The sequence below is a fragment of the Pristis pectinata genome, chromosome 1, assembly GCF_009764475.1.
Source record: "Pristis pectinata isolate sPriPec2 chromosome 1, sPriPec2.1.pri, whole genome shotgun sequence".
NCBI classification, from domain to species: domain Eukaryota; kingdom Metazoa; phylum Chordata; class Chondrichthyes; order Rhinopristiformes; family Pristidae; genus Pristis; species Pristis pectinata.
In genome coordinates, this window is record NC_067405.1 from 88,835,137 (window position 1) to 88,854,393 (window position 19,257).

General features: G+C 40.7%; 1 protein-coding gene across 11 annotated transcripts in view; it reads right to left on the reverse strand.

Annotated features, from left to right (window-relative positions):
- The window catches only part of mgaa (MAX dimerization protein MGA a), an 87,797-nt gene that overhangs the window by 60,532 nt on the left and 8,008 nt on the right, over window positions 1–19,257 (reverse strand). For all 11 annotated transcript variants that reach the window (XM_052011254.1, XM_052011273.1, XM_052011281.1 and 8 more), the window contains 3 exons: window positions 18,018–19,225; window positions 8,318–9,440; window positions 26–92 (listed from right to left, as the gene is read on the reverse strand). In XM_052011254.1, the coding sequence (XP_051867214.1) occupies window positions 26–92; window positions 8,318–9,440; window positions 18,018–19,129 (2,302 nt within the window). In that variant the 5' untranslated portion in view covers window positions 19,130–19,225. The remainder of the gene's footprint in view (window positions 1–25; window positions 93–8,317; window positions 9,441–18,017; window positions 19,226–19,257) is intronic.

Genomic DNA, 19,257 nt, shown 5'->3' on the forward strand with positions numbered 1-19,257 from the left:
AGAATAAACTTTGTGTAGTTAATACCTGTCTGATGGATGGCATTGCTCTGGTCTTCTGACATCTGTTCAACCAGGTGGGATTGCAGGGCATCCTGTGCAAATACAAATCCAAACACTTTGAGATGAAGATCAAACATATCAGAAATTACATGCTGGAACACACAAGTCTGGAAAACTTCTAAAGAAACACAGAAATTTAAAAAAGGTGGACGAAAGAAAAAAAAACGTTTTGAATGAACTAACACTTTCTTAAATCGCATTCAGCTGTTAAAGTAAACTGTGTCGTGATTGAAGTTGAAAGCAAGTTTATATTACGTTCCCTCCATTCCCTTCAAATCAATTTTGATACCATGCTCACTCTCAATTTCTTTCTCATCTAACTGCATTAGTACATTCTCACTTAGCTGATGTTGCCATAATAATGGCTCGAATTTTGCAATTGAAACATGTTGTAGACCATAAACTGCCTGGGGATTTAGAGGCACAAGTTTTCAGCACCCATGATGTTGAACATAAATAAAAACAGGAAACATTGGAAATACTCAACAGGTCAGGCAGTATCTGTGGAAAGAGAGACAGAGCTAATGTTTCAGCTCGAAAACCCTTCATCTGAACTGGGAAAGAGAGATCTTTAAAAACTAACTTTGTTGCCTCTCTTTCCTCGTGCTCATAAGGAATCTGTGGCCTCAAACATTAACTCTGTTTCTCTCTTCACAGATGCTGCCTGACCTGAGTTTTTCCAGCATTTTCTGTTTTTATTTCAGAATTTACAGTTTTTGCATTTTTTTTTAACATTTTCATTCAATGATAAACACATGGCTGGTTGGTCACACAGCAGCTGATTGTTCAGGGACAGATGGCCGCTAGGATTCATGGAGAGCTCTGAAATGCCACAAGCTCAGTCTATCAATCCCTGTGATGCCTGCCAAGCTACAATCTTTCACCATCATGTCTACATACAAAACCTGTCCTCCCACTAGAGATGCTTAAAGAAGAATGACAGTGAGAGAGAACAATAACTTAATCACCATATTATGCCATTGGGCCTGGGGTGGAAACCTCACTCCAGATACTACTACAATATTAACTCAGAATCATACAGCACAGAAATAGGCCCTCAGCCCAATTTGAACTTGCCTTCCTGAGCTAATTCCATTTGCCTGCATTTGACCTATGTCCCTCTAAACCCTTTCTATCCATGAACTGTCCAAATATCTTTTAAGTGTTGTAATTATACCTGCCTCTACCACGTCATATGGCAGCTCGTTCCATATACCCACCACTCTCTGTGTGGAAAAACAGCCCCCCTTCAAATCATTCCCCTCTTACCTTAAATCTATGCCCTTTAGTTTTAGACTCCCCCACCCTGAGAAAAAGACTGACCATTCACCTTATCTACACCTCTCATGATTTTATAAACCTCTAGAAGGTTACCCCTCAGCCTCCTTCACTCCAGGGACAACATCCCAGCCTATAAAATCTCTCCTTATATCTCTAGCCCTCCAGTCCAAACAGCATCTTAGTGAATCGCTTCTGCACCCTCTCTAGCTTAATCACATCCTCCCCATAGTATGGCAACCAGAACTGCACACAATATTCCAGATGAGGTCTAATCAATATCCTATACAACTGTAATGTGGCATCTCAACTCCTGTACTCAATGCCCCATCCATTGGAGGAGGAGTATGGCTGCTTGCCTTCACCTCTTTGTCTACCTCTGTTGCCACTTTCAGGAAACTATGTACTTGTACTCCTAGGTCTCTCTATTCTACAACACCCTCTTGGGCTCTGTCATTTACTGTGCAAGTCTTGCCCTAGATTAACTTCCTAAAATGCATCACTTCACACTTGGATGACTTAAATACCATATGCCATTCTTTTGCCCACTTTCCCAGTTGATCTAGATCCTGATGTAACCTTAGACAACCTCCTTCATTGTCCACCACACCACCAATTTTGGTGTCATCTGCAAAGTTACTAATCATGCCATCTACATTTTCATCCAAAATCATTTACATAACAAACAGGGGATCCAGTACCAATCCCTGACAGAAAAGCAAAGATTCAAAATTAATCTTGACTGATGTATTTTTCTTAAAATAAAACAAAAAAATCTGAGAAATAACAATTAACTTTCAGTAAATTGGAAAATTAGAAAACAAGCATATTTTAAGTTGCAGAAAAGCAGGAGGAGTGGAGAGAACATTGGGATCATTTCTAATAAAGGGAATGCAAAGAAAGGTATCCTTTCACTGGTGGTGTTTCCAATTTTCTGCAGCCAGCTGCGAATGATTTGTTTAGTTTATTCATCTTTCAGGATATGAGTGGGGTTGGCCAATCCAGCATTTATTACTCATCATTGAGAAGGTTGTGGTGAGCCACCTTCTTTGCCACCGCAGTCCTTCTGTGAGCAGCTGTGCAGGGAATTCCAGAAATTAGTCCCAGTATTAATGAAGAAATAGTGATACATTTCCAACTCAGGATAGCTTGCAACATGGGAGAGAACCATGCATCTGCTGCCCTTGTCCTTCTTGATGGTAAAGGCAGAGCCATCAGCTTTGGGAGGTGCTGTCAGAGTAGCCTAGACGACTAACTGCAGTACATTTTGTAGATGGTGCACACTGCAGCCACTGTGCACCAGTGGTGGAGAAAATCAAAGAGAATCAACGGAGTGCCAATCAAGAAGGCTGCTTTGTCTTTGACAGCGCTGAGCACCTGGAGTTGTTGGAGCTGTATTTATCCAGGCACGTAGAGAGTGTTCCATCACGTTTCTGACTCATGCCTCAAAGATAGTGGAAAATCTTTGGGATATCAGGAGGGGAGTCACTCACTTCGGGATGCCCAGTCTGTGACCTGCTCTTTCAACTAAAGGTATTTTATGTGGCTGGTCTAACTGAGGTCTGGGTCAATGGTAACTTCTAAAATGTTTCAGAGGGGGAGTTAGTAATGATAATGCCACTGAATATCAAGGATAGGTGGATCTGTGAGGATTGTAGGCATCCCAGAAGCTTGGGGAGTGATGAACTGCAGTCATGTTAAGTGCCATGGTCCCTTGAGAATTTGCAGCTCTACATGAAACACAAGGCTATTCTTGTTGAAGTTTGTCAGTTCCTGGCACCCTTGTTGCTCAAATGTTACCTGTAACATACAAGCCAATGCCCGAGTATTGATTAGGTCTTGCTGAACACAGGCACAGGTTCCTTCATTTGCCAAATTGTGAATTGAATTGAACATCATGCATTCAGCCGTGAACATCCCACTTTTAACCTTATGATGGAAGGAAGGTCATTGATGGAACAGCTGAAAATGGTTCGGCCTAGGACACCACCTTTTCTGGAAAATGTTTGCACATTTCCTCCAAGATGCTCAAGCCTTTACTATAGACATTGGTTCACAGCTTAGGGGAAGCAACTGTAGATGAGGTCTACCGCAGCTGAAAATGCAGTCGAGGTCCTTCACCACCGAATACCAAGCTAGATGGCAAAGATGGACTTTCACTGCCCCAATTTGCCCTTCTTGCTTGGGAACCAAAGCATTGAAGCTTTCCGGGATTGTCAGGCAATGACACACAGTCTTCTTTCATTGCCAATTGCCTATGATCTCCTCCTCTACAAGTGGTTTTGCCTTTGCCAGAAACCTCCAACAACTTTTCTTCCTCTTGTACAGGCTTCAGGCAAAGGCTGAGTATTCCTTGTGGCAAGATTGTGCATCGTGCATCATGCATCATGAAGAGTATGAACAGCACAACATTGACACCAGAATTTCATCATGACAAGCCTAACTGCACTCTGTACTTCACTCTTGATTGTCATTGTAAAGGTGCTCTGTGACACTGAAGCAAACAGGAATCAAGAACCAAGGAAAAGATCGCCCAGGGTTTTTTTTTTGAAACAGTCAGCCCTCCACATGCATAGTGACTGAAATAAAGTAGATGACAAAAATTGCCTGAGAATAATTAAGCAGTCTTCCAGATATATGGCATCAGACCCTGAGGAAGGATTAGCCTTGTGATTCATGTACAGCTGTAGATTCTCAGAGGAGCAGAAAAACTTCACATGACTGCAGTTCATCACTCCCCAAGCTTCTGGGATGCCTACAATCCACACTAATCCATGTGACTATTCTGCTTGATAGTCTGCCCAAGGAAAAGAGGATGAAGTACCCACCATGTTCACAAAGCAGAAGAGTGTGACACAACTTGGGTTGCTAATGCTCAAAATTAGCAATGTACAATAAATGATTTCATTCCATTCACACTCTAAATGCCAAACTTCGTACACATGCTGCGTACCCTGTAAGTTTGAAGGAAGTAGTTTTGTGAACTGCACCTAAGTGTTTCTGGGATCCACAAAGATTTTGAAATTTATTTGCATGGTGATAAAAGTGTACTATAATGTAATGAATTTCTTGGCCAAGATCTTGTTAGATGCTAAATACATTCACACTTATCCAGCAAAAGTTCATGCACATTTGTAAGAAACATATTAAAAAGGAAAATGAAAACAGAATGCTGGAAATACTCAGTAGCTCAGGCAACAAATATGAAGTGAGAGAGAGTTAAAGTGTCAGTCAGATCAGAACTTCCCAACTCAAGCAGAAGAGAGGCTAAGAGAAGTGTTTCTATTTTCAGTGTCCTCAGCTATACTTGCCAAACATCATTTACCTTTAACCATTGAACTGTTGGCCATTGGTTAACCTGCACATAAACAAATACACAAAATGCTGGAGGAACTCAGCAGGTCAGGCAGCATCTATGGAGGGAAATAAACAGTCGAGGTTTTGGGTTGGGACCCTTCATCAGGACTGGAAAGGAAGAGGGCAGAAGCCAGAATAAAAAGGTAGGGGGAGTGAGAGGAGCACAAGCTGACAGGTGATAGGTGAGTCCAGGTGAGGGGGAAGGTAAGTGGGTGGGAGAGGGTCATGAAAGGGAATGATGTGAGAAGCTGGGAGGTGATAGTTGGAAGAGGCAAAATGCCAAAGAAGGAATCTGATAGGAGAGGACAGTAGACCATGGAGCAAAGAGGAGGAGGCGAACGACTCGTTAGTCTCCAACCTGACAGCATCAACATCGATTTCTCTAATTTCCAATAACCACTTCCCTGCTTCCCCTTCCGTTTACTCTCAGTCCTGTGCCCCCCCACCCCTCTCTTTCCCATCCCCTACCCTCATGACCTGCCCATCTCCTCCCTCTGGTTCCCCAGCTCCTTCCCTTTATTCCATGGTCTACTGTCCTCTCCTATTGGATTCCTTCTTCTTCAGCCCTTTGCCTCTTCCACCTATCACCTCCCAGCTTCTCACAACATTTCCTTTCATCCCTCTCTCACCTGCCAGCTTGTGCTCCTCCCCCTCCCCTTTTTATTCTGGCTTCTGTCCTCTTCCTTTCCAGTCCCGATGAAGGGTCTCGACCCAAAATATTGACTGTTTATTCCCCTCCATAGATGCTGCCTGACCTGCTGAGTTCTTCAGCATTTTGCGTTTGTTACTCCAGATTCCAGCATCTGCAGAATCTCTTATGTTTCCATGTACAAATACTTACTGCTTTTAACTAGAAGTATGAGGAAAATGCAAGTATGCAGAGGATGATATAAATATGCAGAAATTGGAAAATGTCAGAAATTCCATTCCAAAGTCTTTACCAATGATCGTCTGTAGCTATATAGCGCCTTTACATAGCAAGACAGATGATTAAGCACTACCGTTAACATAGTCCTGTAGGTAAACTAGAACAGTTTGCAGTACAGCCTCTAATGGCATCGAAAACAGTGGAGATTTTTAATTACATTGCATTCAGGCAATGGAAATGGGAATTAGTCTCTGTAGCATGCCCTAAACATGTGATGCAGCAACATATACAAGTTGCGCTCAGCTTCTGAAATTCAGTTACAAAGACTTCAATGGGCATCTCGGAAGCCAAACTTGTTGCACACGCACTTCTAATATCATGGATTTAATGTATGCATGTGAAGACAAACTATGCCCTAAAGGTTCCCACATGTTCCAATCTTAAAAAGAAAAACACCATAGATTACAAATCGTCCGTAGAGCACAAAGTATTATGCAAGTAATTTAACTGAAAATGTGATCCACAGACACGACCAGGTACTTACTAACTCACCAAATGAAAATGTGCTAATGCATGGAAACGTCCTGACATTCACAGTGATATCAAATGGCTTGCATTTTGAAAAAAAAGTAATTTGCATGTGCAAGGTCTGACCACAAAGGTGGCATTAACAAAGCAATTGGGGTCTACTTCTGAAGAACTTTAGTGAGAACCAATCTTTAAATAGATAGCGAATGAATCTCTCTACAGAGAGCTCAACCCTCATCACCTCCTCAATCCAACCTGGATGTCCTTTGGGTTCTAGCATCAAACCCAGCCTTACTGTGCTCACAGACCACCACCCCCATCCCCCCCCCAAGCTGATCGCGCCCAATCTCCAACATGACCCCTAAAGATCCCCATTGCTGATCTTTGTTCAATTCATTTCAGGAATATATTCCAAGTAGATGCTTAAGGTTTTCGCCACAAAAAGATTTCTGATCCCAAGAGAAGGTGTGAATGGAAAAGTGAATTTGCAAGAACTAGACAGTAGTTGGATAATAAGTATCATGCCGCTTGGGTGCTATTTGTGGCTCAGTTGGAATAATTTTGCCCAGAGTGAGAAGATTGAGGGTTTAAATGCATTTTGGGAGATTAATCAATACTGACACCAATCCAAAACATTCATGTGCACTCTCAGGTTTACATACAAACCTGCGGGGATTATTGGAAAAAATACAAACAGAAAAGTTGTCCCCAGTGCCTTAGTCAATATTTATTCTTGAACTTGCATCACCAAACAGATTGTCTGTTGCCAAATTGCTACATTACAAGCTCGAGATTCCTACATTAGGGAAAACTTCCATGGCCTGGAGATTTCTTGCAGAGTGCAAAGTTCTTGTGTGGCAATATTAAGGAATTTAATCAAATTAGAGATCCCAGGACATGTGTTCAAGAACTACTTTGTGGGCCTTAAAGCTCTATGGAATCTTCAGAGGATGAAAAAGATGCTATATAAAGGTAACCCTTTCTTTCATTGTGACAAGAAGATCAGACTAAATGTCCTATTAAACAAACTATGGAGACAGGTGAGGTCTAGAATTAAAAAAAAACCTTAATTTTTTTTCTTAAACATTGCTTCAAGTGAACTATGATCAACTTTGGATGTGCGTGTATATTAGCCCAGTAGAAAAAAACACCCTGGAAGTTAAAAAGTTATCAAGTTTATAAATTGCTGGCTTACAACACGATCTCCTTTAGTTTGGGAAGACCAAAACACTTTGCAGAATCTGCAGACAAAACTGCAAGTTTTACTCTACCTGTGTTTTTGCCTTCCTCCATGATTCTAATAAAGCTCAATGACATTAACTTTTAATACAGTATTTATATGACGTTCCAGATTTACTGCATTCAACAATTTAGTATTATAAACATTGCTACCATTTTTCAAATTAGGAGTTACTGATTTTTTTTCAACTCTTCTCAACATCTTTTACCCATTTACTATCCCATTCATACCCCTTTTCACTTTGCACCTTTGTCCCTTTATTTAGTTAATCACTCCTGTTTTCATAGACCTTTTCAGGTCAAAGCTGTTACAACTCTAATCTTTTGAGTTCTGTTGAAAGATTATGTACCTGAAATGTTAACTTACTTTCTCTCCACAAATACATTAAATCTTCTGAATATTTCCAGTATTTTCTGTCTTTATTTTAGATTTCCAGAATCTATACTATTTTGCTTTTGCATTAGATTACAACAGTACATTTGTCTAATAGCACAAAATGTCTTGTATTAAATAAGCAGCCTTGTCCCAATCTTTTTTTGCAGGCCTCCTGTATGATAAGCTTCTGGTTTGCTATAAATCTGTTTCACACTTCACCCAAGGGTTTTAAGCCTATGGATTCAATGGAAGTAAAAAAAACACCTGTGCACAAGGGAAGCCACCACACCCCCTCATTATCCCTTTGATGATTTGTTTTTAATTATACTTTTGGGTTCAATAACTTCTTCAAAGTATTGTAATCCAGAAATGTTCAATTACAAAAATAACTTGCAGTGGTTCATCTATTTTAAGTTATGAATTCCTAAACACATTCTCACAAAATACTCTTCCGCTTTCAAAACACCTAATAAACCTGAATGTGGTCACCTTTTTATTACAATGTTTTATTTTACCTTAGGATGAACTTTTTTTAAAGAAACCTCAAAACAAATCATTAAAAGAGATGCACGCCCCAATACAATGTAATATAACAGTTCAAATGGTCTCACCTGAGATGCATATGAAACAAAGGTAACACCCTCCACATCATCCAGGTCTGGACTGGCATCATGAAATGTTTCTTCCCGTTCCAGACGTTCAGAGGAAGCCAAAGAAGAACCTGCTTCCAAGGCAGAATGGGAAGGTTTTGCAGATAGCTGCAGCTTTTTTGATCGACCTCGCCTACAAGCAGCCGCTATGGCTTGCTGCACTGACATACGTGAAGACTTGCAATCGGAACGAGGTACAGAGATTTCCCTAGTAGAGTCAGTTCTACCATCTGGAGGTCTCCAGATCCCAGAACTGAATGCCTTAGTAGACAAATGTGCAGACTTAGAGCAACTGGATAACTCAGGCAAGTCCTCGGTAGAATTAAGAAATGCTCTGCTTGGAGTTTTCCAAATGCCAGAATTTAGTGCTTTTTCAGTATATTTAATCTTACGAAATCTGAAACCTTCTCCAGCAGGCTTCTGAGAGGGTGTACTATATGAAGCAGTTGGATTATTTGGAACTGTAGAGGTGCTAGTTTTATTTTCAGTTCTTCCTGATGCAGAGTTTCTTTCTTTGCGTCCAGAGCATTCTGATGTCGAATCCACATCCTCCACTTGAGACTTTTCAGCAGAGCTAGGTGACTGGGTAGGTCTTTCTGCCGAATCTGTTGAATGAGGAACAGTAGGCAGAGGACCCCCATTCCTCCGACAAGGAGACAACAGCTTTTGTGGCAGTTCAGATATTTTTATGGTACCATTTGTAACAGTACATGGTTCCAAGTAAACTACAGGCACTTTGGTGCTTTCCACACGCAGCATTTTGGCTTTAGCGACTCCCGTAGGACTGTTCAGTGGCCGTTTAGTAGCTGCAGGAGAAGTTGCATCCACTTCATTTTTGTCAATAGTTTTATTAATTAATTCACAATTAGTCCTGTCATGCTGTCCCTCTGAATCTAAATATTCCTCCTCTTCTTTACATTTTAGTCTATCACAATCAAGGTCCACTGAATTTGCTGCACGGTTGTACTCATAGTCATCTGGAGGCTCTTCCTTGACAATAATATTAAAAGGCTCTTCATGGTCTTCAGATGATGCAACACTGGATGGATGTGTTGAATAAACATTAGGTAGACATTTCAAGATGCTGGAGAGAGAATTAAAAAAAAGACTGAAGAACAATAAACACTAAAAACAAAATATGGTCAAATATCCTTTATATACATAACTCCTAACCCAAACAATGAAGCAATGCACAGCACTTTCAAATTAACAGGACACGATGCCATCAGACATTATACTGGACTGCAAAACGGACTGCATAAAGTTAGTTGTATCCATACCCAACTACATTTTTTCATGAGTTAAAAGGAGTAGAATAAATACAGAAACACTAGAATGAAGGGACAATAACTTAAAAATTAGAAACAAAAGGAAACAAAAAAATTTGCAAAATACTTCTGCCCCCACCACCAAGCAGTAGAAGAAAACTGTACTCTTCCCAAACAGCTGCATATACTGGGATACAATTGGGATATTCAAGACTACATTGAATAACAGGGAGGAAGAGCCATGGATTAGGTACACAGCAGAACAGTTGTGACCAGCAGAATGCTTGTGTTCATGTCAACAAGTTGGTCATAATTTAAATTCCTTCATTTAATCCACAAGCTTTCTTCTCAAAATACTTTTGATTCTTCCCATTTCTCCTCAATTGGTCTACATTAAAACCAAAAATCCTGGAAATTCCTCACAACATTGTTTTAAGAGCATAAGATTCTCTGTATATTCCTCTTTTTTCAAATGTTAACCAAGCTGCTTTACATTCCTGTCACTTTTTACTGTTACATCTCATTTCCAACAGTTACTGAGTTTCTTACTTAATAAGTAAAAATGAAATGTTGTAAATGGTGCACACTTTCTGCCCATAAAGTGTGCAATTCCTATTGTCATTTTTTGCAATGCCTACGTCATTTACTATATTGAAGCAAAATCAATTATAATATATTTTCCAAATGAAGTTCTGTTTGACACAATGTAAAATATGATCGCTAGATGGAAATGAGGCTCAAATATCTTAAAGGCATCTCCAATTTGTCCGACTGTGAAAAAATGACAAGAAAGATGGTACAAGAATCCTGGTTGTCAAATTTTGCCTCAATTTTTTTCACATTTCCTTTTTCTCCTGTCCTGCATCTTAAAACCTACAGCCAAATTGTGTTTCACTCCTACCTATACCCTGCTCCTAATCCCAAAGCCTTTCTGATTTTATACTGAATTCCTAACCACATATCTGTTCCTTACCCTTGTGCAACCAGTTCTCTCTGTCCTTTATTTTCCTTTCCAACCTACCCTACATCTTCCTTCTTCTACTATTCCCTACATTCCTGGCTCATATTTCTTGTTCTTGCTGTTTTCTTCAGACCACTGACTCTTCAATTCTTTCCCTGCTTTGTTTTCTTTACAACCTTAACAATGAGCCTGGGCTTGTACAATCTACTTCTATTTTCCGAGAGCTACCACCCAAACAGCTCATTCTGTCTTCCTTCCTCCCATCACATCCTTTTCAGATGCCTATTTCTTTCTCTTCCTCACTGTTTCTCATTCACCCCACTGCCTTTCTACTGCTTTCCCTTTCCCAGAGGTCACTAACTAGATTTCTTAATATACTGTATATTCACCACTGCAAAAAGAAAAGTTGTGCCCTTAATCACCTTACAAAATGCTACCATTACATTGCCATTGAGAGCAATTTTGGGGCCCCATATCTCAGGAAGGATGTGCTGGGCCTGGAGAGGATCCAGAGGAGGATCACAGGAATGATTCTAGGGACAAAAGGCTTAACATGAGGAGTGTTTGATGTCACTGGGCCTGTACTCAGTGGAGTTCAGACGAATGACGGGGAGATCTCATTGAAACCTACCGGATCCTGAAAGGCCTAGATAGAGTGGATGTGGAGAGGATGTTTCCATTTGTAGGAGAGTCTAGGATCCAAGGGCATAGCCTCAGAATAAAGGGATGTCCCTTTAAAACTGAGATGAGGAGGAAGTTCTTCAGCCAAAGGGTGGTGAATCTGTGGAAGTCATTGCCACAGGGGGTTGTGGCGGCCAAGTCATTGGGTGTATTTAAGGCAGAGATTATAGGTTCTTGATTGGTAAGGCAGAATAAACAAAAATCAGCCATGATTGACTGGCACAGCAGACTTGATGGGCCGATGGCCTAATTCTGCTCCTATAATCTTATGGCCTTATCACTGTCACACCTTACAGCCAAAATGACTGTAATCAGACATACAAATGGATGACAGGAAGGATAATTACAAACCTTGCAACAGAAAAAGCAGAAAATGAAATGAGGGAAAAACAACAGACAAGGAAGCAGAGAAATAATAACATAAAATAGACAGAGAAAGATGACAGAGACACAGAATATGATATCCTTTACCTGAAAGAAACACTGTGGGAGATATGTAAATGCAAAAAAATGTGAATCTGGTTGGACAGACTATAACCATCAGTTTGCTCCTCAATCTGTACATTTTACAAACAGATTTCAGGCACACCATGTGCGAGCATAATAGTAATAAAAAGTGACCAACTTACATTCCTTAGATTGTCACAAACTGCTACAATTTTTTTTTAAGCCAACTTTTTGATACCCAGAATTGCACTGCACACAAGGAAGCTGTTCAGTCCTGAATACTTGTAGCAACTCATTAAATAAGCTTGTCTCTTTTCCAACTCCCTGCAAGTGTTTCCAATTCCCTTTTGAAATCGTCAACAACCGCCAAGCACCCTTCAGGGTAAATATGAAACAAAATAATTTGAGGAAAATCCAGGCTATCGTAAAATGTGTCAAATATTTCTGATATTAACTTATACAATTTGAGTAAAGACCTGTATCTTTGAGATAAAACAAACTACTGGAAATACTCAGCAGGTCAGGCTGCATCTTTGGAGAGAAACACAACTAGCATTGCAGGTCAATGACCTTTCACAAGAATCATGACAATTAGGAATTAAACATATTTTTTGTTGCAAATAAGGGAAATGGGTAGAGAGAACAAAGGGTATTTTTATGATAGGTTGGAGACCAAGAGAGAATGAATGATGCAAGTGGTGGTGGTGGCAGCTGAGGCATGGACAGGTTGATGACCTTGCAAAGACAGATGGCAGAGTCAGAATGGGATGGGAATAGGTGTCCCACAGAGCAGAAGAAGCACAGCTTCAGTAGCCCAGGTTCAATTTTGCCCCCAATGCCATCTGTGTGGAGCTTACACATTTTCTGTGTGACCACACAGATATCCCCCCTTGTAGTCTGGTTTCCTCTCACATCCTAAAATTCCTGCTAGTGTAGATGGATGTCAGGAGAACCAGTGGGTGGCACGGGATGCTGGAGTTAATGGACATGTGAGAGAGAATAGATTATGGAAATTAAGTGACCTCCTACATCCTAAGAAAAATGTGAATTAAAGAGACAGAAACTGGATTGAACCAATACACTCTGCAAAGTGGTCACCTAATCTATGTTTGATTTCTCCCATATACAGGAGACCACGTCGTATGACCCAAATGCAGAACACGAAATTGGGAGTACAAGTGAATCTCTGCTTCACCTGGAAGGAATGGTCATTTCTGATGATAGGTTATTAACCTGCAATGTTTCCTGTTTTTCTCTCCACAGATTCTCAGTATTTCTAGCATTCTCTTTTATTGACAATTGCTGGAACCTGCAGCTTTTGTGTCTTACAGCTCCAGCATTGTTTATTTTGCCTTACAGTACTCATACACTTATTTCAGTTTACATTCCCTCCATAAAGGTCAGCTATAATTAACAACCCTTCATACTTTCTCAGCCAATGCCACTTGTACCATTCAGCCCCTCTTGATCTCCATTTTATCCAAAATTCCTTTTTTCTCACTACCTCTCCCTCGTCTCTGTAACTTAAAACATGCTTGCTTTCTAACTTTGCCTATATCTGATGAAAAGGTCACTAATATGAAACGTTATCTATGTTTTTCACTCTTTGTGGATAGTGCCTGACTGGCTGAGTTTAGAGCATTTTCTGTTTTTACTTCAGACTTCCAGCATGTGTTGCTTTTTTTTTCTTTTCAGTATGGGTGTAATTTGTTGAATAATTCCACTCTTTAGGTACCATTCAAGAACTGGGTTGAAATTACTCAACTGAATGACTCGTCAAGGCAAGCAATAGATGCAAAGAGGAAGGGTGAATGTGTGGTACCTGCTGTTGAACACACTGATAATGAACTGGGTTTGTTTCCTGTTCTGTTTTCATTCATTTCCATTCAAGGAATATCAGATTTCTCCTGGACACTCACCAAATGCAATGGCAACAGTTTTACCAATTTTCAGAATATGAAATCTGGGTTCAATCCTGACTTTGGATCCTATTGGCATGGAGTTTGCACATTCTCCCTTATGATGCAGGTTTCCTCGGGGTGGGCCAGTTTCTTCCCACAGCCCAAAGCTGTCCATGTTGGTATGTTAATTGGCCACTGTAAATTGCCTTTAATGTGTGGGTGAGTGGTAGAATCTGGGGGAAATTGAAGAGAATGTGGGAAGAATAAAAAATGGGATCAATGAAGGATTAGTGTAAATGGATGGTTGATGGTGCGTACTCGGTTGGCCAAAGGACCTGTGTTATTGTGGTGCATGACTTCATGACTCTTATACCATTAGACAATCAACAAATACAGGAAGTGTTCAATGCCTCAGAACAGAGTCATGCAGCATGGAAAATAGGACCTTCGGGCCAAATCGTCCATGCCAACTGTGTTCCCAGCAAGCTGGTCCCATCTGCCTGTGTTTGACCCATAGCCTGCTGAACCTCTCCTATCCATGTATTTATCTAGATGGATTTTAAACATTGCTAGTGTGTCGCCTCAACCATTATTTCTGGCAGCTCATTCCAAATACGTACCACCCTTTGCATGAAGAAGTTGCCCCGATGTCCTTTTTAAATCTCTCACATCTGATCTTAAACCTATTCCCCTTTTGTTTTTATGCCCACTCCCTAGGAAGAAGACTATGTGCTTTCACCCTGTCCATGTCCATCATGATCTTATATACCTCTGTCAGGTTACCCCTCAATCTCCTATGTTCCAGGGAATAAAGTTCTAGTCAATGCAACCTCTCCTTGTAACTCAGGCCCCTAAGTCCAGGCAACATTCTGGTAAATCTTTTCTGCACTTTTTCTAGTTTAATAATATGCAGTATTTCCTATAACAGGGAGACCAAAACTGTACACAATACTCCAAGTGTGGCCTCACCATCTTATATAACTGCAACACAACTTCCCAACTCCTATACTCAATGCCCTGACTGATGAAGGCCAGTGTGCCAAATGCCTTCTTCACCACCCTATCTACCTGTTATGTTGCTTTCAGTGAATTATACACTTGCACTCCTAGGTCCCTCTATTCCATAGCATTCCCCAGGGCCCTACCATTCACTATACAAGTCCTACCCTAGTTTGATTTCCCAAACTGCAATACCTCACATTTATCTGGATTGAAAGCCACTTGCCAATCCTCAGCCCACATACCTAGCTGGTCAAGATCCCCCTGTAATTTTTCATAACCTTCTACATTATCTACAACGCCACATATTTTCGTATCATCGGCAAACTTACTAACCATGCCTTGTATATTCACATATAAAACATTTACTTAAATTACAAACAACAAAGGTCCCAGCACCGACCGCTGTGGCACATCACTAGACGAAGGCCTCTGGTCTGAGAAACAACCCTCGGCCATCACCCTCTGCTTCTACCACTGAGCCAATTATGAATCTAATCCACTATCCTGCCCCCAGATCCCATGCGATCTAACCTTCCAGACTAGCCTGCCTTCAGGGACCTTGTCAAAGGCCTTGCTAAAGCCTATACAGACAACATCCACTACCCTACCCTCATCTACCCTCTTGGTTACTTCCTTGAAGAACTCCAAGAGGTTTGTCAGACACGTCTTCCCACACACAAAGCTGTACTGACTTTCCTGATTCAGACCCTGTCTCTCCAAATGTTGGTAGATTCCGTCCCTCAGAATCCCTTCCAGCAACTTACCCACCAATGTCAGACTCACTGGCCTATAGTTTCCTGGTTTGTTTTTGCTACCCTTTTTAAATAATAGTACCACATTAGCCACTCACCAGTCCTCCAGAACCTCACCTGTGATTAGAGATGAAGTAAATATCTCTGCAAGGGCCTTTGCAATTTCTTCTCGGACCTCGTGGGAAGCTAGAGAATGCACTTGGTCAGGCCCTGGGGATTTATCCACCTTAATGCACTTTAAAACCTCCATTACCTGCTTCCTGCTAATTTGTACGTGGTCCAATACAACTCTACTCATTTCCCCTTCTTCCTTAGCTTCCATCATTTTCTCCACAGTAAAAACGGAACAGAAATATTCATTTAAGATCATAAATTAAAAAATATATATATTAATATTGGTAGCTACTACTTATCAGATAGCTGCTGTGGGAACATAATGCAGGAATTTTGAAATGCATCAAGTCTGTTGTATCTACACTGTTAGATCCAACACCAAGACAATCACCTTCCAAATCTGCTAGATTTCAACTTCCTTACTTCCTCTACCCTTAAACCAGAAAAGCCTTCACAATGCCACATTCAAGAGGTGTTTAAAGATCAGGCAGTCCAGTAGATCTGTAGTATCCTTTTGCGATTGAAATCTCACACATACAGTGGCATGCAAAAGTTTGGGCAAAAGAACACTTCTCCAACTGTTGAGAACAGGGGTGGATCAATCATGCTTTGGGCTTGTGTTGCAGCCAGTGGCATGGGGAACATTTCACTGGTAGAGGGAAGAATGAATTCAATTAAATACCAGCAAATTCTGGAAGCAAACATCACACCGTCTGTAAAAAAGCTGAAGATGAAAAGAGGATAGCTTCTACAACAGGATAATGATGCTAAACACACCTTAAAATCCACAATGGACTACCTCAAGAAGCACAAGTTGAAGGTTTTGCCATGGCCCTCACAGTCCCCCGACCTAAACATCATTGAAAATCTGTGGATAGACCTCTAAAGAGCAGTGCATGCAAGACAGCCCAAGAATCTCAAAGAACTAGAAGTCTTTTGCAAGGAAGAATGGGCGAAAATCCTCCAAACAAGAATTGAAAGACTCTTAGCTGGTTTACAGAAAGCATTTACAAGCTGTGATACTTGCCAAAGGGGGTGTTACTAAGTACTGACCATGCAGAGTGCCCAAACTTTTGCTTCAGGCACTTTTCCTTTTTTGTTATTTTGGAACTGTAAAAGATGGAAATAAAGAAGTAATCTTGCTTAAAATATTAAAGAAATCTGTCATCTTTAACTTTATGCCTTTTGGAAATTGGGTCATCTTTTACTCGCTTAGCTATTCACAGTAACAGAGATTTTGAGCAGGGGTGCCCAAACTTTCGCATGCCACTGTACGTGGGAAATTATTTTCCCATCCTCTCATTCTTTCCTCGCCTCTATCACCCAAGCCTCCAGCTTATCAGGTCCTAAGTAAACAAGTTTGGAGCAAAATTGGTGCCTATTGTGGCACACACTTTAAGATAATTCAAAAAAGCTGCATTATATTAATTCAAACACATAGCTTAGGATATTTTGCTGCAGTCACAGGGGGCTGCATATACCAAATTGGAAGTCGCACAAAAACAAAACAAAACTGGGGCATCTTTGCTTTAAGAGTTATCATCGCCTGTTCCCTTATTAAAGCTTTAAAACCGGATCTGAATGTTGGTCCATTAATTCATGCATAATTCATTGCTTTCAGTGTGATGTACTCCTTTTTTGAGGGGTATTTATGAGGATTGTAAATTGCAACCTTTTGATTCATTTTTATAATTGAGCTGTACATACTAATGATGTAATCAATTGCAGGAAATACAGCAGAGAAATGAAATCAGTGTCATGGCGATTTGTGACGGAAACATCCAGTCTATTTCCCAATAGGCTAGACTTCAATGGGAAATGGAACACAAACACTTCTAAACAAGTTCAAGGTGTTTTTTATGTGCAATTTACAAATAAAAGAACAGGTGCAAATGGATTAAATTTCTAATCAATAAAGTCCACATGGAAAATGATATTATTGTGGTGGGAACAGTTGAGATTAGAACTGCAGTCCAGTTGCATCCTTAACTCCCCATTTAACCTGAGATAGATTTTCCAAAAGATCTGTAAGACATAAGCATGAGGGAGCTTTACTGACTTCAGTGAATATGAAGTACAATGTAATAAGAAGTGCCAGTTATCGAAATGCCACAGAGTGATTTTTGGAGACATATTTTTGTCACTAGTATAGAAAGAGGCTACCCCACTGTGATAAGACTATTGAACGGTCCCCTTAGACAATGAGATGGACTATGACCTCACGATCTACCTTGTTGTGACCTTGCACCTTATTGCACTGCACTTTCTCTGTAGCTGTGACACTTTACTCTGTACCGTTATTGTTTTTACCTGTACTATATCAATGGACTCTGTACTAACTCAATGTAACTGCATTGTGTAATGAATTGACCTGTACGATCGGTATGCAAGACAAGTTTTTCACTGTACCTCAGTACAAGTGACAATAATAAACCAATACCAATTTATTGCTGTCAGAGATGGCAAATTTGAAAATACTAATGTTAAATTCAGGGGGTAAAGCAGACTTGTTTTTATTCAAAATCCTTTGCTCACCTCTCAGTTGATCTCTTCTTCATGATTCTTATTCCTCCACGAGGTTCATTTATTTTTGATACGTCATCTTCCAGGCAATCTTCATCTTCATCGGTGTTATACAAATCTCCATCTAAACTGGAATCTGGAGATGCATGGATATTAAACTGTTTTTTTCTGTGCTCAGTCTCCATTTCAGATCTTTCCCCAGTTTTAAATCTTAAATGCTCACTGGATTCAGTCGCAACACTGTTGGATGAGGCAGAATCATCGCTGCAACCTGCATCCATTGATTCACCGCCCTGGTGCCTCAGTTCTCGCATTGGCTTACTGTTCAGCCCATCATCTCGAAAACCCTTTGCAAATGGATTGAAGTCTATTTTCAACTGAGTGATCTTGATGTTCTGATAAGCAGTTACAGCCACAAACTCAGTCTGTGGAAAAGTGAAGGTGTGCACATTCGGGCCATTGAGGGGAATTACATCAGTTAACTTGTCAGCAGGGATGATATGCAAACGTGGCAGGTACCGGTGCATGGAATGAAGAATGATGTGACCTTCCTGGTCTAAAGTATTGTTGGTAAGTTTCAATTTATGAAAGGATATGGGTTGCCTCATCCAGTAGCTCCCACTGGAAGGTGAATTGGGATGAATGTACACCCTTCCAAGGACATGAGGTTCTGCTTTACCATTTACTTCCCACCACCGACCATTCCATTTGTAGCGGTGGTTGTCAACGGGAGCAATATCCATTACCAAGATGTACTTCCTCAAAGGATCCAGGCCCAAGATGCAGAATCTGCAGTATGGGAACATGCGCCGGCCACGTTTCGTTAGGACCATCTCTGTGCCATGCTTGTAAAACTGATTCCACATATCCTGGTTCTCCAAAGTGACACAAACATTCCCAGAATGGCACTCAAATGGATGACCAGCTGTCCCTGGTACTAATTTGTTTCTTTTTTCCAGAAGGCAACCAATACCCCCAAGTTCTTGTTTGGCCACGACCATGCTGCGCTCAGTGCCGCTACTGCCAGGAGCCTGCTTGAGGATGACAAAGTATGCAGCAGGTGTGCCAGAGTTTGCTGGGGCATTGCTCTCTTGTTCTGTATGTACTACCTGCTGTTTCTCCATATTCTTTTGAAGTTAAAACCGCCCAAGAGAGAAAGTGAGAGAAGAGAGAAAGAGATATCCAAAACTGTCGTCAAGAGAGGCCCATAGGATACCACCCTGTAAAATACAAAAAAAGAACATAGTATCAA